General features: G+C 37.0%; 1 protein-coding gene across 1 annotated transcript in view; it reads left to right on the forward strand.

The window, feature by feature from the left end:
* The window catches only part of PLXDC2 (plexin domain containing 2), a 241,017-nt gene that overhangs the window by 207,046 nt on the left and 9,568 nt on the right, over nucleotides 1–24,403 (forward strand). The window contains exons 10-13 of the mRNA XM_057383620.1: nucleotides 2,603–2,663; nucleotides 5,503–5,659; nucleotides 7,037–7,075; nucleotides 18,593–18,753. Coding sequence (XP_057239603.1) covers nucleotides 2,603–2,663; nucleotides 5,503–5,659; nucleotides 7,037–7,075; nucleotides 18,593–18,753 — 418 coding nt within the window. The remainder of the gene's footprint in view (nucleotides 1–2,602; nucleotides 2,664–5,502; nucleotides 5,660–7,036; nucleotides 7,076–18,592; nucleotides 18,754–24,403) is intronic.

A 24,403-nucleotide genomic window follows, 5' to 3' on the forward strand; every position in this document is an offset into this window, starting at 1 on the left:
GAGGCAGAGTCTTCTCAAGAGTGCCTCACATGTTTGAAAGAGACATTCCAAGTTCTTGCATGTTAAGTTCAATTGTTGATGGTTGATTAATTTCTGGTGAAAAAAAAATTAACCCCAGAAATGTTACTCACCACTGTAATTCAGTAGTTTTTAAGAAAAGACTTAAGAATTGTAAATCGGTGCACCTAGGATACATTTTTATTAATTTAGTCTTTGGAGACTTAAATTTGACACCATTAGATACGAGATAAAATCTAAGTTTGTTAATCCCTACTAGCTCTAAGTACTTTGGGTTTGAATTAGCATAGATATGTAACTGTTACTTTTACTGTATCAAGTGGAGGAATTTATGGAGTGGCTTGATTTCATGTCTAAATATTTGGCTTGCTTCTTCGATAAACTGAATATCCTCAAGCCCATTAGATTTTAGCCAGAGCAATATGAATAAAATGTAATGGGTTTATGAGAGTTCAGTACATCTGACAATCAGTCCAGTCCTCCTTTGAGATGGACACASAAGTTGCTAACAAAGCTCTTCAAATTTCAGAGAAAAGTAGGGAAGACTAAAAAAAAAAAAATGTTCTATTCCAACCTGGAATGCCATGTCATAATTTCTTTCTCTTTAGTAAGATTTTCCTTGTTCTTTCAAACATTCACGGAGACAGAACACCACAGGGATGGAGAAGCTGTACTGAGCTCCCTGCATAGCCCTGATTCACTCACACTTCAGCAAGAAAACYCTTTTTCCAGTGGCCTTTATTCATAGAATGGTTTGGGTTCAAAAGGACCTTTGAAGGTCACTCAATGCAGCCCCCTGACATGGGCAGGAACATCTTGCACTAGATGCAAGGTTGCACAAAACTCCATCCAACCAGACCTTGAACACTTCCAGTGATGGAACTTTCACAACTTCTCTTGGCAGTCTSTTCTAGCGACTCACCAGCATCACTGAAAAAACTTCTTCCTTATATCCAATATTAATATATTCTCTTTCAATTTAAAACCATTTCCCCCAGTCCTGTCACAACAGGTTTTGATAAAAGGTCTCTCTTCRTCTTTCTTAAAAACTCCCTCTAAGTACGGAAAGTCTGTATTGGGTTTTCCTGGAGCCTTCTCTTCTCCAGGCTGGACARCYCCAACTCTCTCAGCCTCTCYTCCTAGGAGAGGTACTCCAGTCCTGTGGCATCCTCTGGACTTGCTGCAGCAGATCCATGTCCTTCCTATGTTAGAGGCCTAATGCATTGGGAAGGAGCTATCTGTATTTCTCTGAAATACATTTCTGATTTGGACATGTTTTTCTTAACTGCAGTAGGTTTTTGGAGAAGCCAGTTGCTATAGAGTGTGTGAAAATTGACACCTGTTTGGGTATTTCCTTCAGCAATATTGCAAATGGCGCAATGTGRATCAGTGCAAGTATAACAAAAGAACAAACATTTTTATCAAAATCTTTTCTCAAAGACATTGCAGATTCTKCTCAGAATTATTATATAGTGAGGTTTATTACCCCAAGTATGTTGTTAATATCGTTTACATCTTGTCACATCTTCTACTRTGAAAAGAACTCCACTGCTCCATTCTTCCAAGTGAACCTGTTATCTTGGTTGAAATTGGGCATCTTGTCATCTTTCAATTCTTTGAAAACAAAAAAATTACTCTTGAATACAGCAAACTATAACTGTGACCTTATTTGCTTGCCTGGTCTTATTAAAAGGCAGCAATAAAGTTGTTTGTTGTACAGTCAGGTGAGTTATGACCGTGGGTACAGAATGACATCACCCTGTCTCATAACAAAGTACTGCAGGAAATGAATATAGAAACCAAAAAAACAAACCCTACAAAATAAAAAACACCCTAGCTGGGAAGAATATCTTTCAAAGCTGAACATCGTGGTTTAGTTATTTGCTTGCCWTTTTAATAATGCTTTCTGTTTGTGATGCTACTTGTTGTCTAGGAAACACAAACTTACCCTACAATCACTGATAGCACTTTTGAGAGATGGGGATTGCCAGGGGAATCATTATATTAAAGTGTTATATGTTTCTTAAATTTTTTTTTTGTTATATATAGCAAAAGAGAAAGGATATTGCAAACTGGTTATTAAAGTCACCTAATTTGATAAGAAATATGCACGCAGTTTAAGTTTTCTGCATCTGGTGAGGAAGTAGAAGCAGCTGTACTGGTTCACTGCATCCGTCATGGGATTAAATTTTCCTGTCCAAGAAGTCTGGACAATAATAATTAAACTAATTTAGATCAGTATAGTTGACATCAAACTTAAAAATGCTATGGGTCAGTGGCATCTTAAGAATAATTATTCAGTCAAAGGGAGATATTCCAATTTAAAAACCAKAAATAAATTTTTAAATGAAAATAAAGTCCCATTCATTGAAACACCTTTCACTGAAGTGGATTAAAGGAGTAACTCATATTGTRAGCAACAGCATCCTTAATAAAAGTGATAACATATAAATCATATGGATTTTATACCACACCATTTACTTATTCTTTCTGTCACTCTGTTCTSTTCCTCTCCCTTCCTTTCTTGTTCTTGTTTTCCTCCTATTTCCATCTGGACAACTTCTATCTATGTCATCATTTAAAGATGCTCCAGTGGATTTGATCGTCACCGGCAAGATTGGGTAGACAGTGGCTGCCCTGAAGAGGTATGTGAGTAGTTTACGTCCTCAGCCCATCAGAGGCAATTTATGCAGTTATGATGTTTTTGATTAAATTATTCAGATTACAAAGCATGGTTTCAAGGCCAAAGACATGCTGCTTTTATCATTCAGGGGAAATTCTATAAGGCATAACAAAGAAGAGTAAACTGAGCCATTTCATTCCCCATTTGAGGGACTAAAGTGGACAAAAATTGAAATTTTATTTTTGAGAAATTATTTTAACTAAATAAAAAAAAACAAAACCCCAAAAACAAAAACCAGAAGGTCTCCTCCAAACCATTATCTGTGCACTAATTTTCTTTTAGTTCTCTGACTTTTGAGAGAAAAGGGCAAGAAGCTGTTTTGTTCCTCGCTTCAGAAAACCCTTTGCCAGAGTAGTCTGAAGTGAAAAACAGGCATTGCATTTTGATTATGAAATCTGGCCAAATCATTTAATAAGGAAGAAATTCCACAGATGAATTCAGAGATAAAAATTAAAATAAYAATTTAAAAAATAATTTTAAACCCTCATGCAACCRACATACATGGCATTTGATTTCTTTYCATGGAGATGCAGTGWGAGGATRAGAAAGGTATCCAATTGTGGTMGTGGTGAGCAGTCAAACWKGGACCATAAGCCTCCTCTGAAAGTTATTTGGGGTACTCCTAAGTTAATTTTCAAGAAACATTTATAAATATCCTGATAATGACTCTTTTCCAGTTTAAAAGCCCCTTTACAAGAGTTTTTGGTTTGAGGGTTGGGTTTTTCTTTAATTTTCCTTTTTTTTTTTTCCATTCTGGCATTGTGGTAATGGGAACAAATTAATTGATGGCACTTTTAATCTTCTGGTGGCCATTAAAAAAGGGCAGTTATTTTTCCATTTTTGCTGAACAGGCTAAATTTTCTCATGAGTTTCAGCAACACAGGCCTCTTGAAATGTCAAGTGAAACCCAGGACAAAACATAACCCCAAGTGTCTAGTTAGAAAAGCACATTCTGTTCTATTTTCAGTAGAGGCAAAGAGAAATAATGATATAAATCCAGAGTAATTGAAGAAATTCTTTTCTTAGAACTGTAATTGCAAAATAGCTGCAGCCTACGTACTGCTTTGTTACATGGCCTTGAAGCTTCAGCTTTGCAGTTTGTCATCTGCTGATTTAAAAGCAAAATTTCTGAGGGATTTATTTGTCTGTGGGGGGCAAACTCTTTAAGAACATAAAAGTTACTGAAGCAAGTGTTATTGTAGTGCACAGACCTTATATTGCTTTAACCCAGATTRTAATTAGCGAGGATCCAGTTGTGCTCGTGAATGAAATTATCCAAAAACTTCTCTCTGCAGGACAGTAACATCCAATTCTGCTTCTCCTTTCTTGTTTCAGTCCAACCATGCCTCCAAGGTTTAGTGCACAATCTGAGAGGAAATTATCAATACACCAAGCATATCTGAGRAATTATTAATTTGCACAATTTCAGACTACTTGGTGACAGTTCACTGTCAAGCTTTTAGGCTCTATAGAGCAGAAGCAACAGCTTACTTGRCATCTCCCAGAATTATGCCTGAGCTGACTGCGAGAGTTCAGTGAGGCATCAATAATTAGCACACAACAGTTAATTCTGGATGCCTTCACTTAAGAGGATGAATAATGAGGATTCTCATAGTAGCATTTCCTTATTTTTCATATAGATTTTGAGCTAAAGTTTGATTAAAATGCACCAGTGAAATTGCCAGTAGTTTTCAAGAAAAATACAAAGAAATTTAAAGAATAATTATCCTGCAGGTACTGATAGCTTTCTTTAATGGGATAAATTGTTTCTGGTAAAACAAAGAGCAATAAAATACCTGTGCATGTTAAAAGGAAGAAAAWGCCCATTGGGTTCTGACAGCCAGATTTCAATGAAATAAAATAAGCATTTGCAGGACTCCACTTCTCACACTTCWCATTAAAATGAATAGGGACAGCAGGAGTTAGACGCAGTTCCCATATTTGCTGCAAGATAATTGGATGTATTTTCCTGCAAAACTGTGTGAACCATAAAAGAAATTATTCATTACATCTGCAGAATTTTAAAAGTGTCCAGAACTTGGGGGAAAATTTTWAAAAAGGAAAGCAAAAAAAAACCCCAGCAAGCAGACTCTGTACTTGTATCAAAATGTTTGCCCATGCAAATAAGTTTTAAAATATTATGTGATGGTGACTGTTAATTATAGTTACATTATTTATATTTAGATTTATTTTTTATGCTAATAATTTTATAATACATGACATTTAATATTAATAGGCACATAGWGAATGGATTGCTTTATTGYAGTAAATAAATCWTCTAYAGGCTGAATAAATGCACACATTTTRCACATATATGTGTGTTCTTCTGTGATAACTCCATGTAGAGCTTAATTAAATGCTCCACTTAACTRCACATTGTGCACTATGAAGAGCTACTATTTAATTCCCACATATCTTTTTTAACATATGTTATGGCACCTGGATTGATGGCAGTAAGCTTTCAAAATAGAAAAGTGAAAATCTGAATTATAAACTTAGATGTTAACATCTGATTGAAGGAAATAAGAAGCCTGACAATCCGGGGTGACTTTGAAGCCTTGTCATTAAGAATTAAGAGTTGTAAATTTTGCAGATAAATGAAAAAATATAATGTTGCAGAATGCTGCACAGAGTACTTGAAAGGGAAAAAAATGAAGAAAAAGCTCTTGAAATTTCTTGATCTAGGGTGTCTGTTTTCACTCTTTTTATCACAGCAGCTTGTCCATGTTTAAATTCTTCATTCTTGACAGTTTCCACTGAGAATTCATTTTCTATTCCTTGTTTCTGTTGTTTCCCAACAGTCAAAAGATAAGATTTGTGAGAAGAATATAGACACAACTGAAACACCTCTGTACTCCACCACCACCACCCTTCTGCCAACCACCACAAGGTTCAGAGTTTTAACAACCACCAGAGGATCCACCACTTCCCACCTGCCAACCAGCCTGCCCACAGAAGGTGACGTGTGCACTCTGCGTTTTTACACTTGAAAAAAAAGTAATTTACAAGTCAAAGAAATTTATTTTCTTTAAGGATGTGCTCATGATGACCTTTTTCCAGCCAAAAGAGTTGAGAATTGCAGTCAAGGCTCTCTCTGCTGCTGCTCTTAAATTGCTCACTCTTGCACCAGAATGGTGCAAAAGGGATGAGGACTGGAGGAAAGGATACTGCTGGAGAAGCAAGGACAAGTCAGGCAGACTGTCAGAAAACTTGAGGTTACAATGACTTTTTCATGTTTCTTTACCTTCAGGACTTAGTCCAAAACCTGCTGAAATAGTAGTAGTAAAGATCCCTGCTAAGTCTAGAAGAAATTTACATCACAGACTTAATGAACTTTTAATTCTTTTGCGGATTCTATTTAGCCAGGTGAAAATTATAGATAACCCAAATTAAAAACCTCTTTGAAATATGCCTGTTTACTTTTTTTTCAGTCAATTGACACTGTTCTTTTCATGCAGTGCACACTGTTGTGAAATMGTTTGTCTAGGCTGAACCAAATTAACTGTGTGAGTGATGGTGGGTCAGTTCTCATCCTCGTACCATTTGCCTTTTTGAGCCTGGGATATCCTGCTTTCCTGCCTCTGGAGAAAATTCGTCTGGGCAAGAAAGCTGAGATGAATCAAGGATCATTTATAAAATGWGTGTGTGCACRTGGGTGTGTGCMYGCATTTGTTGAAGTTGGATGTTAATACAAGAAAAAGCACAAGGTACAGGCAGATTGTCCAAGTGACCTGTGCCATGAAAATCTGAGCTGAAGGCATTTCAAGGTGGGAATCTGCTCATAAGAAAGGCTGGTTTTGTTTAAACCTATAAAAATTTAGAAACTGTCAGTACAGCATTTGGACTGCATTAAAAGGAGTATTTTCTGGCATTTTGTTTATTAAAATTAACAAGAAAAAGAGGAACTTTGAGGTAAATATGATTTAATATTAGTAGATCTTTTCAAGATTCTTTGAAAAGGAACTAAGTAATTGTCTTATTTTATTGTCATATGTTGGTTCATATAGTCCTCAATATGATAGAATGCTCAAGCTATTTATGAACATGTAACATGCATCAATTATCTGTAAATGTTATGACACAGACTCTAATAACATTATTTGCTAATGTTTTGAATCTTCCTGAATGCTTTAACACTCTCAAAAATGCTTCTTTTTTTTTAATGGTAAGACAGTGTAGTGCTCAGCATAAGAAACATCACAATCTAGTTCTGAGTTGAGTACCAAATAATTTGTTGGTTGTAGAATTTTTTTCACATCAGAAACTGATTATTAAAATGGTTTATTACCTAGAAAAATGCATTTTCCTTCAACTAACTGTGAATTTTCTTTACAGATGACACCAAGATAGCACTGCACCTAAAAGATAATGGAGGTAAGAGATTTTTTTTTGTCTGTAAATAGTGTCAGTATTTTGTCAAATTATATCCCACTGAACTTCATTAATCAAAATCAGATTGTAGAAATAGTTTTTACCAGAYTCTGAAGGGACTCCAGCATCCTGCATCTGTGTGGAAGATATGTAGGACTCAGGAAATGCTTAGGAAACTAAACATTTAAAACTCTCTTTATAAATCTGTAATAAAAGAGCGGGTTCAATTATGGACATATTTAAAAAATTGTAATTGTATTAATATGGCTATTGACTAGTAAGGCAGTATCAATACAGTTATTTACAATAATCATGCAGTATTATTTAACTGTTTTAAGAGAGTATATGATGCCAGTTCTAAATAATAATATTGTACTATAAAGTAATTCATAGCAGTGAATTATTACATGACATTTTGTTACTAAGCATACCCATTTTATATCTGTGTCTGTACCAGCAGAGATCCCATATTTCTCCATGCACATTCCCTGTGCGAGTTAATAAGATCACCTTGTCATGCTGATAAAGGCCCCTGTTAAATGAGGCTCTGCAGGGGACTGCTTTTGTCGTGTTCTTTGTGAGTTCAAGAACTGAGACGTGAGGTTTGTTGCTTCTCTCTCTGAAGTGGATGAGAATTCCCCTGTTAGGGTAGGGTTGGGTTGTTAAACATCGCCTGCACCTCTGTTCGCTGCCAACGTGGAGCTTGCTGGGGTGAAGGGAAGGTTTGGGTTCATTTCTGCAGCCTTCAGAGTGGTCTATCAAAGCAGAGGATGGTTTGCTGGGCAAATTTAAATAAAGCATATTTCCACAGATAGAAAGGGAAATGTAACTGGCTCTGATTGCCTTTCCAAGCAGAGAGCACCCAGTTTCTCTCGTGGGTTAGGGGAACAGGTAGCCAATGTGGCAGCAGGCGCAGGCAGGGCACAGGGCGAGTCCAGCAGCTCAGGAGGAGCAGCTGGGTCACCCTCAGTCTTGTGCCCATCAGCTGATGGCAGCAATGAGGCAGACACGGGGTCAGGGCTGGCAGCCAGGTCAGCAGGGCAGGGAGGGAGCAGGGAGGGAGTGAGGGGACACAGCTGCCAACAGCACAGCTCAGGCAAGGACCAGAGCAGGCAGCAGGAACARAGACAGTGAGATGGTGAACCAGATCCAGACAGGGGTTGTGCAGCAGCAAAAGGATAAACAGCTCCAAGCCCCATCCAAGGAGGCATGGTTCATGGACAGGACTGGAGACAAGCTGCCTTCAGCATTGGCCCAGGACACAAGATGGGACTGAATATAGGTCCATCTGCAGCATAGCTTGGGKTTGGACCTGAGCTTACAGGGAGTCCCCAACATCATGGGCTGAGGTCCCAAATACAGCAGTCCAGAGCAGCTGAGATACAGAGGTTTCTCAGGACCCTCACAGAGAATTACTTAAGTTTTGGAAAAACACAGAGTGCAGGTGTCAATTAGCTTGTTGATACGTTTTCCTGTCATTGGTTTTTCAGTCATATTCATCCATTATTGTCTCCTTCCCTCAAATCTGAGATCTGTTCACACGACAAGGGGTGGATTCATCCTCTTCCTTGCTGGTGTCTCCTCTGTCATTTTGTTGTCACTAACCACAGCATAGCTGGTCACATGCATTATTGGGCATTGAATTGTCCATTTGTTGGTGTGGTGCTGTTGCCCATTGCTTTGATACATAAATGATCCCTTGGAATAAAGTGATCTGTAAACTCAGGGTGGTACTTTCAGGCATTTTGTCCATTGAAATGTCCCTGAAATTTTCTTCCTCTCTTGAAATCAAATGGCTTGTTATTTTGTTGTGAAAAGTGCTTCATTGCTCTCAGAGGTCAATAGTCAGCACTTCATTCTCCTGTTCCTGTGTGCTCTGCAGTGGAGGCGTATTCCTGGCTGAACTGTGCCACTCTCTGCCCCTGAGCCAGCTCTCCATGGCAGGTGGCTGACCCAGGACCAGGCAGCTCTCCATCATGAGCATCTCACACACAGTTCAAAATTGAGTGCTGTTATATAAAAAACAATTCCAAAAGTGGGAGTTAGAAAACACATCAAATTTATTTCACTTTGGGAATTGCAACAGGATTGGGTTTTTTTTTTTCACTTTTCTATTCTATTGCCAATCTCTGAAAAGAAAAGCTTTGTAAAAGTGTTGAATCCTAGAGCAAGTTAAAGATGTCTGTGGTCTACTTGAGAGGAGAGGTGTAGGGTTTGAGGCATCGGTTATCTTAAATACAGAAAGTTCATTTCCATAGAGAAAGTTGCTGCATTTTAGGAGGTCAAAAACAACACCTGATGTGATTATTCATTTTCCTTGAGCTGTTCTTTTTATTCTTGAAATTTTAAAAAACYTGAAAATTACTTCAAACACAAAAGCAAAGCAACACTCCAGGATTTCTCATTCACACAGTAAACGTAGCTTTTAATCTGAGAAGTTCTTTTTGATGAATCTTCAATTATGCATTGAATTTTCCAGTGTCCCCTAGATTAGACTCAGATAAAACCTCTGCAGCCACAGGCACATTCTTTGATTCCCTGTGGTTTGCCAGCCTTTCATAAAGAGTAGATTATTCCAGGTCACGAATACAGGGTCTTTACTTTCTCACACTAAAYCCTTTAAAACTCTAATGAAAGGGAACCCTTTATAATGGAAAACCAAAGCTATATTGGATCAATGATTGCCTATAGTTTGATGTGTCCTTGGRTGATAACAGTCAATATCTGGTGTTAGGAAGAACAAAAGGATTCCTTAGGAATTCTGCATCTCACCTCTGTCTAGAACTTTTGAAACCAAATATAATAAATTTATAAATCATTATAAATAAAAATTAAGTTTTTTGTCCTGCTCATACTGCTTTGACCTTTTAATTATATGAGAAAATCTTTTGCAACTGTGTTCTAATCTATCCACAATTTTGTGGCAAGTCTGAATGTGCATTTCAAATTTGCTTGGTTTTATTTCTTTTGCCTGCCCTCTTTCTTTACAGACGTGACAGATGCCTATTACATACATAAAAATACATAAACCATTTTTAAATACCACTAGCATGTCACAATTTTTGTTATATCGTGGTTCTTCTTAAAATAACAAGCATTTTATAAGTTCTAAGAGATGTCCAGCACTTAAAAGGTACAATTTTTTGTTAGTAATTTCAGATTCTGTTGTTTTTTTCATTTTCCTTTAAATTTAGCACAACTGACTAAACAGTTTAAAAGCCTAATTTTTCATGAAGATTATAAGCAATTGTCCATGGCTATCCCCTAATGCAGTRTTTTCTTGTTGAGAACTCTTTGGTCGATGATTTAGATGTTTGGCTAGCACATGTAGACATTTTATTTGACCTTTTTAGAAACTTTGTTGTGGTGATTTGATTGCTGTGAGTCCCCCACARTCTTAAAAACTCAAAAGCAAAATCTATGTCCATTGGGCAGCAGGTATCAGACAAAGTGCCACACTTCTCATTCCTCAAGGTGTACAGAAATTTCTGTTTCAAAAACAGGAAAGCTCTTAAAAAAAAAAAAAAATCCCTGAGGAAGAAAGCTGCTTCATTCATTTGTTAACGAGTTCTCCCCAGAACATGTAGTTCTAGGAAATGTTGGTATCATGCCATTTTCMGTTTTGTCTGGACATTTTCAAAAATGGCCTAGATACAAATAACATGGATTAACAGTTGCACTATATGGAGCTTAATTTGATTTTGAGATATTAGGAAACTCAGGAAGAAATTACCAAAATGTAGATCCAAGTTTTGGAAAAAAAGAATACTTTTATATGCTTTATATAAGGATAAATTTACCGAAGAGAATTTTTTTCCAATAGTGTCCTGCGTCTGGAAACTAGCTTCCATTAGTCATCTGTCTTCCTAATTTCTCTTTAAAAATGCAGTCTGACTGTTCCAAATTCTGGAGAAAACACAGCCCTTTTTTTGCTTGTGTACCCAGAACTCCAGCTGCAAGACATTAAACACTGGCTAATGCCTGGTAAGAGTCAKATAACTTACTTCTTTCTAATATGTTAAATCGCTAAATGATTCAGAAAATGAGAATTATTTTACCAAAGAGATAAGCCAACCTTTTAGGCGAAACAAATATTTTTGACATAGAAGTTATTATGACCACAMAGTCCAAAACCAGATGACTCAGTTTAACAACCTACTATGAATTACCTGAGGCTTACCCAGTTTAAAAGTAAAACATAATGAGCTAAAAGTTTATAAACATAACCTTTGTGATGGCTTAAAAATGTTTTAAAGTGGACTTTGTATAAGATAAGATTGATAAGATACGGCTTTGTTTTATTGCCAGAACTTAGCCTAGCCACAGGAAATGACCTTCCAGAGGCTTCATCTCATCTGCTGTTAGCCAGGAAGCCACAAGCTGTTCTTTCAGGCCTTTCTCCMAGCCAGGGGCAAGCAGTAGGCAAGAGGAGGTAATTAATGTCATTCTAAAAGAAATGCCCAAACTGGGATCTGTTACTATATAGGGGTGTCTAACTCCACCAGCTACAGAGAAAAATCTGAATTACATACTAAGAGTGGACATCTTACTTGTAGATACCCAGGGTTTCCTTAAATTAATCCTCCTCAGAGTGTCCTAGCTAATGTGCAACTTCCTCATGCATCAGACACTGGAAGAAAYGTAAATTATATACTATATGCAGTGGCCAGTGGCGACATGCATGCTTTTTAAAGCAAGTTCAAATTAATAGTGCTGAACTAATCCATTCTGATTTAAAAAAATAGAATATTGTGTTAACAATCTTTTTTCTTATTGGTGGCATTAATAAACTGTTATTTTCCATTTTTTTCATGGTACTTTGAATTGTACTTTAATGTATCTTAGAACAAGACATTTGTGCCTTTTCCAGCATTTTTACATCTCCACTGCATCCCAGTTTTGTTGTCATCATCTTATTACTGCTGTCACAAGATATATGGAGAAAAAAAATCAATCCAATCAGCAGAGTCAATCAAAAAATGGCAGAGGTTTTCCAAAGTAGTGGCACTGGCATGCAAATAACTCCTAGAAAGAAAATATCACTTCCTGCTCAAGCACAAAATGGCATTTTTGCATGATATTAAGCATTATCTATCACATTAACGAAGCATGATGTTAAAAAAAAAGAACAGCTATGTGTAGACACTTCAATTTATACTGAAGTCTAGCATGTTAGTTTAGTTTTTCTTTGGTTTCTTAAGACAGATATAAAATGATATATGGCAGATATGGCATCCTACTCTTAACATTGTCATGACTTTGCTATAAAGGTACCAAGCTGACTTTGTTACAAATTTACATTTTTTTGATATTTTACCAGATCAAAGAGTTAATTTGAAAACCCCATGTAGCTCAAAATGCAGATTTTAAGGAAGGCTGCATGTTAAAAAAATGGGTAAATTTTTAAGAAAAGGAGGTATTACTTAGTGTTTTATCTTGTCATCTGCTCCTGTTGCTGTCACAGTGCTCTCTCTTGCTGTCACAGTGTTATCACAGATCCTGTAATCTTCTTTTTAACTTTGTATTCCACAGGCAGTTAGTTTTGCAGTTATTTGCTTCCTTCAATCTTCTCAACTCTGCTCACTCATCTTTGACATCAGTGTGCATGGATTACTGTRAAGAATAGGAGAAATGAAGGTCAGGTGAAGGAAGGCCAGTATAGCCAATATAGTGTATTTGGCACTGGAGTACCTGAAGTTGTTCTGTCTCCCAGAGGTGTGGTGGGCATGGTGCTGAGTGACTCTACAAGCATTAGATGCAGCATTAGAGAGGAGCAGCCTGCTTGACCTTATTGTCTTGTGTTTGCTTTCAGTAGGGTTAAGAGGAGTCAGTGGGGTAACAGAATTGAAATTCTTATCAATAGCTAACTTTTTCTCCTCTGGATTTAAGATAGCTTCCTGTGTAGGCAAATGCTGTTGTCCTTCATTGTACAATACTGAGCTTTATGATGACAACTGATGCTTCTAAGTATTGTAATGGCTTACATGGTCTTGGGCAGCTCAAACTAAAATTAATACAGAKGAGAACTGTTGYATCATTAGGTGATATTTTAGAGCARAAGAATGAAAGCCCTTAGCTMACATGAACTGTCATCCTATAAACAGAGGGATTTGACTGTAATACACTCTCATCAATTTTCTGCACTAAGCAGTTGATCAATCTTGGAGAGAMTTACTGAGCTGCCCTTGGTCCTACAGAAAATTAATAGCAAAGCCAGATACTGAATTCTGATTTTTTGTGTTATAGATCATAATATTCTCACTCAGAGACCACCTTTCATTTCTTTGGAAATCAATTTATAAATCATTAGCTGAGCCATAACTTTATAAATCATCATGAAACCAAGTAAGGTGTAGCAATGGCTTAACCTCAAAATGTTAACAAATGCTAAGGGGTTGAACCCACAAATCAGGAAAATCACACACCATTACTGTGAATAAGTTGAGAACTCCAGAGCATGCTGTTCCTAAAAGTGGTAGAGAAAAAAAAATTTATGGAGATTCCCTTGAGTCTCTGGAGAATCCTTCCAACTGTACATTCCCTTATTCCCTCCCACAGGTCATTAATCATCTTTCCAGGAATCTGCATTATKTACAGGGAAAAAGCTTGGGTTTGAAGAACCATATACCTGCCCCATAAAGCAAGGAGTTTTCTGCATTCCAGATGTAAACGGAGGCCCAGAAGAGGGGAAAAATCCARTGGCTCTATTGAGCTCTCTGTACCTGTAACCCTGTGTGCTCAGCTGTCCTAAACATTATGTCCTCCCGCTTGGCAGGAGCCTATTAACTCAAACCCACAGCCATTCAGAGTGTTGCAGTTTCCAGGCTACAAATGACACCTGTAATAGGGTGCAGGGCTGGTGAGTGAACTTGATCCGTGGTTGCACAGATCATGCAACAAGAGAAGGTTTCTGCTCTTTGTCTGACCAAAATGGAGAAAATTCATTCTTCTGGTAAAAGGAGGGAAGAAAAGAATAGAGTTCAGTATTGAGTTATCATCTTCAGGCTGATTGTTGCTATTTAAGTCATCTATATCCCTGGCTTTGTGTGAGTCAGRAGGGTCAAACAAGGTCTTGTGTTTTAGCCCTTAATGATTCATGTTCATATCAGAGGTTCAATTCCATTGGTGTTTTTCCAGATGGTCTTTTTCCATCTGGTCAAAATGCAAGAGTAAACAGGAATGCCATGKCTTTTGGAGGAAAAAGCGGAATTCTATTTTACAAGTCTACAGAATTAAATTCTACTTTTTTGTCTGCCATTCACCTTTTGTTCCACGTCACTTTACACAAAGGGAATTTTCTAGCCAACAAGTACCATAAGTTCATCTATTTTTCCTCAATTTTCCTGTAAAATGTTTTGTATCTCTGCTCTCACAGACAGTGATATTAATCTCTGGAAATTAAACACTTTTCCATCTCATATAAGGTGTAAATGTATGTATCACAATTTTGTTTTCTCATATWTAAAACTATCACGGTAGAAACTTTTTGTAAACCTTGAATTTAGACAATATAAAACAATGTACTTCACTATTTTGCCAACATCAAGAGTTAATATGCAGTTATGAGAAAAATAATGTTGACAGTGTATTCCAAATGTGTTTACAAACAGCAAGTACCAGTTTGTAAACACTAAAAAGCAGTCTCAGTTTGTAGGTACCTTTGTTGTTAAAGTCAGSATTGCAGTCTATGTGTGCCATGGCAAGACAATATTTTCATTCCTGGAGCTTTTTTTTGTTTTCCTACTCCAAAAGAAGCTATCCCAAGTGTAACTAGAGACATAATACAGTTATTTTAAATCAAAGATATTAAAGTCTTTGTGAGTTTATCAGGGAAACAATAAGAACGTTTTTATTGTGTTTACACTTTTATTTTTTAAACAACATTCAAGCAGCAGAACAGTTGTTTCATGTTTGGATTCTGTGCCTTTCTATTAGAGAAAAAGAAAAGCTACTTGTTCTTTCTACCCAGTCATTCAGCACCTAATGAGAAGCAGACTCACCTTGGAGATATTAACAGGCTCCTTTTGCTTAAAAGTTTTATGCATTTAAGAGTTTGAAAAGGCATTATAAATATAGTGTGTATTATATGAAGCAATTGCTTCTTGAGCATAAGAAAAGGAAAGTTTGGGAAAAGTTCCGTTGAGAATACTTCTTTTGGTAAAGGATTGGCCATAAAACAAATAGCCTCCCATGGGTTTAGCCTTGCCTGGAACAACAGATGTGCTGTGATAATCTCARGAAGATTTCTACACCTGAGAAAGTTTCCAAGTCCTTATTTTTTCATCCATTTCCCTTGGTGGCTTTTAAAAAGAACTGACAGTTGATTTTGCAGCAAGGAGTATTTTCAATGTTGACAACACTGTTTATTGTCTCTGTGCAAAGAGAGTGAAATCAATTTCTCATGAGTATTTGAGCCCTGGGGTCAATGGACTGAATTTCAATTATGGAAATTGCAAGTTACTTACACTTGTTGTAATTTAAGGAAAGCATTTCTTTMGTTTCATTATTTTTTGCATTTGGCATTCTGATCACTGCACTGATGTCCACACAGTGCTCCACCCTCTACTAGCAGAAATCTGGGCAGGCAGTTGTCACCTGCGTTGTTTCAAAGAGATGGTGTTCTAGTTTGCAAAGCAGGATGCTGAAAGCTGAGAAAATATCAGATCAAAAGGGATTAAACTGATGACCTTTACAGGGTGGTTAGGACCTTGCTGAAGTCCAGCATTTTTTAATATGCAGAATATAATGTGATTCCTTCAACTATAACATAGTAACAATAAAAATTGCTCATTTGGTGCAAATCAGCCTGAAAATGGGTACAAGAGGCAAAGTAGTTTTCAATGCACCAATGTGACATTGAAGTAAAGAATATGAAACTGTCAAAAAGACAATTATGAGACAAGCAAGCTATAAATCCTCTGCTCCTTTGTGGCACCAGTGGTTTCTCAGTAGGGTGACCCACAACTAACTGTTCACCAGTGGGCATTAATAATCCAAGAGGATGTACAATCAAGCAGCCCTTTTCTGATCGCCTTCCAGTTACTTCATTTCCATTTKTATGGCAGTTTGAAATATGTATACAAATACTATGTATTGTTACAGTGCATGAACAGAAACTAAGGCAGGCATTTCTATGCATTCACTTATTCTCAGATGAAGTGCATAWTAATGGCGATCCCAAATAAAAAATTCTGTGATCTGAAAATAAGAGGAACCTTTTTTGGGGTCAACTTTCTTTCCTGTCTTCTCCACAAATCTTGCATCCTTTTTTATGTAGTGCTATAACTACTAGGAAGTATTTTAAGGACCCTTTGGAGGATCATTTTGAAAGTTTGAAAAAAGATCTTCCAGATTCTACACACTATCTCCTTTCCTTCAGTTCAGTATGAGGAATGGCCTGGAAATTTTCACTGTGTATACTGTGTTAAAAAAAATTTAGAAACAAAGAAAAAAAGTCAAACTGGGCTGATTTTACTTTTCTGTTTCAAAAGCTGCTACGCATTTGTGTGAGCTATGCTTTGAGAAAGCAAAGTAAATCTCTTTGTGGGATTTAGGCAAGGAGAGAACCTGTTTCTTGGATTGTGTTCATACTTAAATTTAAAATTCATGTCCAARATCAGTACAATTAAAACTGAAGTTCCTGTGTGAACAGATACTCATGAACTTTGAAGAAGAAAAATACCTTCAGGATTTGGCTGTACCTGAGTGGAATGATGATTGCCATTTTTTATTAAAATCATTAATTCTTCCCACATCCTAGTTAAACTCCAAGTTTGCTGGTTTCTTTATCCTCCAATTCTGTTACTCAGGTCCTTACTCCACAAACTGTCACTTTATGAGAAAGAGCAGAGAAACACTGTGGGGTTTTGACAGTCCTGAATCAAGACTGAGAAAATATGAACAAAATACATTAATCTATTCTCTGGCCCCAGAGATTCATAACTGTTACATGGAGTAATAGATACATGTCTTGGCTAAGATAATGCATCTTCATTTTTCTTTTTTCCCTATTGCTGCAATGGTGCCATGCAATCTGCTGGGCAATGAGCCATGCAGTCATCCTTGGGGTGGTGAGAAATGTGCTGCCATACGTGGATGTGCGAGCTGTAACACTCACTCAGATTAACTGCTCCTCTTTTCTTTTATTGTCTCTTTTTCTTTTATTTATATTTCTTTTATTCTTTAAATGCAAAACATTTACCACTACCTGCATCAATATGACGTTGTTYKTTTATATTCTATTTCCAATTCTCTTTTTTGACATTACCATGGAGTATTCTACTCCAGCATGATAAATGATAAAACACCATGTACACTTACTGCTATTTTTGTTGTTATTAGTGTTATTATTAATAGCAATACCAGTGATTTTTTTAAGTGATGCTCATAACCCAATATCTGTCTTCAAAGAACAAATGAAAGAGAGTCCCTGTCCTCAAAGAACGTAGCACTCTAAGACAATCAAAYTGTTGAAGGGGATGGGCAGAGCAAAAACGATGACTACAAAAATCAATTCTTTTTATTATAGCCTGCTTGGAAAACAGGTGTGGTAAGAAAAGAAAATTTCTCATAAGAAAGACCAGAGACAGATACTGTATGGAGTAAAGCATGGAAGTGATAAGAAGGATTTCCAGAATAGCAGAAAGAAGTGGGAATGGGACCCACAAGGACCATGGAGTTTCATAAACCTAGAACTTCTGAATTACTCTTTTGCCTAGAGAAGTGGGCAGAATGCTAATCCTTTTRGGCCAAGACTATGATGAAGAACAAGAACAATTTTAAAGAACAGTTCTACAGGTGATATATTGAGAAACTTTTCCCACAAAGGTTACAGTGTTGTTCAAAAACTTTCAGTTGCTTATTTGGAAGCACTGCTGAGAAATTGCTTGTGTGACAGTGACAGCACTTTTTTCTCCTGGCAGGAGCACAGCACGAGTGACCTCTTGATATTAAGTTTAGTAAATTGATGTTCTTCTGTAATACTTTGGTATGATAAGTGTTCCATTCAGATTGAGATCAGAATATTGCAAGATCATTTGCATCCATCTGTTGCACTTCTGGCTATCTGACTCTGTTGCAAAGAGTGGTTCCAAACTCTTCAACAAGTTATTTCAGAATGTGTTTGATAGTTAGTCATCACAAATGTTTGTGGCATGTCTCAAATGGAATATTTATAGAGAAATAAAATGTTCAAAATGTATTCAGTCGTCTGGGACAATTGCAATTATTTTATAAGAAAACAAAGCAAAATTTTTTAAGGTCATTAGGAACTCGAGACTGTCCATTTCACATTCAAAAGAAAGGTTGTTAATATTGTTTRTTGAATTACAGTCAATAAAACATTTGAAAGTCTCTTCATTAAGATTATGAGAGTATCCAGTTGTAGAAGAGACATCTGATATTTGTCCAAACTGGGCTGTAGGAAATGAGGTATCTGTAACACAGGAAAAGCAAATGCTCCGTTGCCATCTGTGTAATGGAGTGGGTAAGACTGTGCTAAGAAGAGTGCTCTTTGTGCAGCTTCCACAGATGACAGTGCAGCAGAGAAGAAGGGCGGAACACTTCACGCTGGGTTAATCGTTGGCATTCTGGTGCTGGTGCTGGTTGTGGCTGCAGCCATCCTCGTGACYGCCTACATGTATCATCATCCAACGTCAGCAGCGAGTCTCTTCTTCATAGAGGTAAGGCCAGAGTAACGTGTCCTTAGTCCTGTCGCTTGGCTAGGATCTTTGGGATCTCCAAAACAGATTTTTCTTAACTAAATCAGAAAGTTTCTGTGGGTGTATGGTGCAATCTTTGAAGAAATGGACCTCTCCTAGCAGGTGATGTTGTTTTGTTCTTAGCATGTTTGTCACTGAGCTCCATTAACTACCATTGCTATTAATTTTGTTGCTTTTAGTCTTGACATACATCTAAGAAATATATCTCAGGTACCACTCCACATCTCTTTCCTATCCTTCATTTTCCTCACAACAGCATTTTTCCATTACCTTCCTTGTGCACTGTCATTTTATTTTGGARCATATTGTTCTTTCATTATTTTCCTGTGGGGGGAAGAAAAAAAAGTATTCTTAATTCTACAGAAGAGCTGATTTATTTTTCCAGTTTTTATCTGAAARTTTTATTAGCTGTTCCTTACATCTTTTAAAAGGAATGTTTTAACACTTTKTCTCAGAGTGTGGAAATTATTATTTTCACCTAATTTTTAATATATATMATCTTATTCTGCTCTTTCTATTAGTGTAGAGAGAAACAGACTCTTAGACCATGATTCATCTGACCTATTTGAGACATCTCCTTTAGGATTAGATAAATTGGCATTTTTCTTCCTCAAACAGAGATAGCTACCTTAGGTGCAGATACCTGCATGCTGACATTTAGCCAGTTCAGCTCCACTGTAGATGAAAATATGAGAAAAGAAAATTCTCCACAGGCATTTGAGTCTACAAAAACCCATGAATGCCTACACCTCTTTGTGGTTTCTTTTGCAGCTTAGCAACATTCCTGTGCCTTGTGATAAGTATAGATTTGCTGAACATGAAAGAAAGAGATGACTGTTCATAATCTCCACTTGTAACAGTCCCTTTCTGCTAAGAGCCAGGGCACTTCCTATGGGACAACAGTGAAGATGCAAAACCACTGGAAGTGTCACTAGGGACGTGCCTTAGGGATTGCTTAGGTAAAAGCCTGGACCAGGAAGATGTAGACATTTATTCTAAGTGACAGCAATGAGAATTGAAGTGAGACATGAACATGAACAGAGCAATTCATCTTTAAAATCATATTATAATAAATATACTTGTTAGATGGAATAGTAATGACAGAAATCAAAATGAATTGTTTATCAGTATTCCGGGCTCAATTGATGTAWCTGTGTTAACCATCAGGGAACAGATTCCATATAATAAAACAGTTTTCTCTCAAATTTATGCAGCGTTTCAAGCCAGTTCACTATTGATGTAGACRRACAAAATTCCACTGAAGTCCTTGTATGAAAGAGAAGGTTTTGTCCCTTTCCTATCTTCACACACAGATTAAATTTACACAGATTGAATTTCTATTCTTTCACTCTAGTAAAAGCAAGTTTATCTGTTGTGATGTGATAGAAAAGACTAAGTAAATGGCAGCACCACTTTTTAAGAAGAAAAGAATACCAAATCGCAATATACATTTATTTATTTGTGTTCTAAATGTAGTAAGGGCATGTTAATTTATTTATTTCATTGATATCATACTCATCATGCAAAAAGAGGTGCCGTAATCAGTGTTGTTAAACTCATTCCACTGAATTTAATCTTTAGATGYCATTAGTCAATCTATTAATCTGTTATAAGTCAAAGCTAAAATGTCTTTTAGCAAGCAATGTAGTCACTTAGAAAAAATAGAAAGACAAACTTTCTGTGTAAAACAAAGGAGAAATCTTTCAAAATAAAATCCATGCAAAACAGGGTATAACCCGCATTCTCTTTTGTTTACTCAGATGATTGTGGTGCTTGTGAAGAATCAACATTAACAAAAATTGTAAAAAGTGCTAGTCATGAAGGGGTGGTCTTTCCCTGTGAGTGGTACAAGCACTGATGCAGTGGGAAAATCACAAGGGATGGAAAAGGGAGTGACTGTAGTTCAGAACACTTATACAGATTTCAAAACTTTAAAACCATTGTTGGTATCATAAGCCTAGAATGGAACAAGGTAATCCATTCTGGAAATCCAGTTGCTTTCAATAAGTTTGATAATTCAATTTTCAAAGAAAAAAGTAATTTGATCAATTWAAAAATTATAAGTATAATGTATTCATATATTCTCCTGATCTGTAGGATTTAAATGTTTATAGCACAAAGAAGACAGTATCTTCTCAACTTTCCTTTTGAAAATTAAGTACAAAAAATACTGAGGCAAAACTGGTATAAATAGGCAATGTTGCAAGAAATCATTGTTTATTGCATTTGTGCAATTGAAATATATTTGAGTAAACTGTTACCGATAGCATGATAGCCCCATACCACAGGAGACAAGCTGCCCATTATTTATGGGAAATGAATGAAATATGGATCTGATATTACCATTCCAGGGAAAGAGCTCAAGAGGATTGCCATGGGCTTGGTCATGAAATGAGAACAAGCACATAAATATTTCAGAAAATAATACTGTTTTCTATGAGTATTAATAAGTTGCACAGTTAAAACAAGATGTGACAGATGGACAGGCAGCTCCCTCCTGCAGTTGTCTAAAAAACTACAAGTACACTGTAGTCTGCCATCAAGTCTTCAAGCCTAATCAAGGTCTGAATTAGTTTATTATCTTTAGCAATTAATATAACTCTTATGGCTGGTCAAAAGAAGGAACAGGAGCCTGCTGCATTTGTTTTTAGTTTTAAATAAGTTACTTTATGGAGGTATCATTAAACATAGCGTTCATTCAAAACTCTGTTTTAACTAATAGAGAAACTTCTTTTTACATCTAAAATACTGTCATGATTTGGTAGGTAAAATGTCATTTTCAATCAGATTTTGTTGGGTTTTTCAGGCTAAGCGCTGTATAAGGGATTTTTAATCGATTTGTTTTAGAATCGTGATTGGTTACTGAATAAAGAACAGCACAATAAACTGATCCTGTATCTGAGGCTTTAGGTCTCTTTCTTCCTTGTGTTCTCTGTAGATATCACCCAATGTTCATTCCTCACTCAGGTTCTCACACAGCTCATCTCAAATCCAGCTCATATTTGCCATGAAGTGAGCTCTCCCAGATAAGATTAAATGCACCCACACTTTGTGCTGTTTACCCTTGCACTGATAAAGACAATCCCTTGTGGCACCTCTGAACACCATTAAGTGATATCCTGAGTGCACTAGTTGGTTTCAATAAGCGACACACACAAGCCAAGATGAAAGCTATTGTCTTAGAACACAGTAACATTATTCTATTTATTATGAAAGCTATTGTCTTAGAACACAGTAAAATTATTCTAATATATTTTTGCCCTTTAAGTCTGAAGAAAAGGCTACCCTAGGGGTTTTTGTTCATACCTGTTCAGCAGAACACACATGTGCCACCCCACCTGGAATAAAAACAGCTATTTTGAACAAAGGGTTTGAGAAGTCTCAAATGCCAGTGCTATTCAATTTGTTTATGATAGTGTGCAATTTTAAAACAGTACCATCCAAGCAGTTCAACACATTTTTTAAAAAGTTCCACTTAYTCCTGGTTGTGTAGAAGATTCCAATAAAAATGTACTCTTTGCCTGTTTCCTCCAGCCTCCACACTAACGTGTTTCATTGTTTAAGTTGGATGCTTCTGTGGTGACCCAAAGACAGAATGAATTATTAACTTTTAAAGTCAAGGGAGCWTCAGTCAAAGTTCCAATGAATGCAGGCTCTTCCTAAGAGCTGAGTAAATATTGACTAAAGATTAGCTTGCAGAGTGGCAGAAGAGATGTGTATGCCTTGGTTTTCTATTTGCTTATCGTTAACCTTGCAGTATTTCCTCTCCAAATGCTGCCAAAGATTTCCTCTCTTTAACCACATTACATACTCTTACCTTGAGGAATCCTGTGTCTCTTGAGTATACTTTGAACTGATTTGGACTGATTTTTGAGAAGTAGGATACATGTCAAGTAATGCTCTTCTTGACTTTCTCAAAAAAGCGGAAGTTTATGTCAGAAAACTAGCTATAGCATGATAGGTTTACATAACCCACTAGCAATATCATGATTAAAAAGTGATTGATTTATTTACTAACTTATTTAGTATACTTGCATTCATAATGCAAGCTTTGATGGCCAAAAAGCCAATCACAATGTCCTAAATGCTGTGCATTGCACACCTGTGATGCAGATAATAGCTCATGTGATCTAGATGTCTGGAGCTGAATGTAAAGAGGAGTAAAGAAACTCTCAACTGAGTCAGATGGATTAGCTCTGATTTCAATGAGCTATRGGCCAAAATAGAGCTTTAGTTTTATGTTTTCTTCCTTTCTTTTCCCTCATGTTCTTTCTTTTTCCCTGTATTTTTAACCTCTAATTATTTACATATATATTTGAGCACTGGGAGCAATTAATGTCAAGGCAACTTTTAACTAATTGAAAAACAAGGTATAAGTCCAGCTAGTTTTTATTGTCTTTTGAATGTTTGCACCCAGTTATCTGTGGACAGAAGGGTTGCATATGACACAAGAAGTTTTCACTTTCAAACTTTATTTGTGGTATTGTTACCTTTCTTCCTTATATTGTGATCCAAAGTCCTTTTAAGGCTTTAAAATTATCTCAGCTGTCGTCCCAGTGCTCTRCCTTTGGAGACCAAAGGCAATAGGTTCTGGCCTAAGCTGAGAAGTGAAATATGGTGGGATGAGTGCTGTGACTGGGGTGGAATGTGTGGAAATCACAGCTGGAATGGCACAGTTGGGAGCCTCTGGATGAGAATCAAGGCACAAACAAATAATGCAGATGTAATCATGGGGGTCTACTCTATACCTCCTGGCCAGGACAGTGACAAGTTACTCTCTGAGGAACCAAGGGACACTTCCAAATCAACTGTCCTTGTCCTTATGGGGGMCTTCAACTGGCCAGAAATTAACTGAGAGCATCACACAGCTGGTACAACCCAGGCCAGAAGATTCTTTAAAAGCCTGGGTGACAATTTTATGGATAGGTCCTAAAGGAATCAGCTTGGAAAGATGCCCCCCTTTATCTACTCCTTGTCAACAGAGTGGATCTCATGAACCAGTGGGGATTGGCCACAGTGACCACAAAGTGATTGAGTTTAAAATCTCTGGTAACAGGAGGAAAAGTGCCAAAACCTCAGCTCTGGACCTGAGGAGACAAGACCTTAGACTTTTCAGGGCATTAGTAAGATCCCCTGGGAAAATGTTTTTGCAGGTACTGGGGTTCATCAGTGCTGGTCGCTTTTTGAATATCACCTCCTAAGTGCTCAAGAGCAGACAATTCCCAAAAGTCACAAATCAAGCAGGTGAGGCAGAAACCCAGCCTGGCTGAGCAGGAATCTTGGAAWTAAGGCAGAAAAGGAAGGTGTATGCCCAGTGGAAGCAAGGTCCGATGACATCAGAAAAACAGAGACTTGCTGCTCGCCACTGTAGGGAGAAAATTCGTGTGGCCAAAGCTCAGCTGAACAGAACTGTGGGGGACAATAAAAAGTTTTTTCAAATATATTARTGGCAATAAGCAGTGTAAAAACAACATTGTCCCRTTAGAGGATGAGGRTGCTCTCCTCACAAACAGGGACAGAGACAAAGCAGAGGTATTTAACACCTTSTTTGCCTCTCTTCAACAAGGACGATGGACCAAGGGGGTCCCAATGCCCTGAGCTGGAGGGCCAT

This window comes from Malurus melanocephalus, unplaced genomic scaffold (assembly GCF_030028575.1).
Source record: "Malurus melanocephalus ecotype Western Australia unplaced genomic scaffold, MMel_1.1 scaffold_14, whole genome shotgun sequence".
NCBI lineage: Eukaryota > Metazoa > Chordata > Aves > Passeriformes > Maluridae > Malurus > Malurus melanocephalus.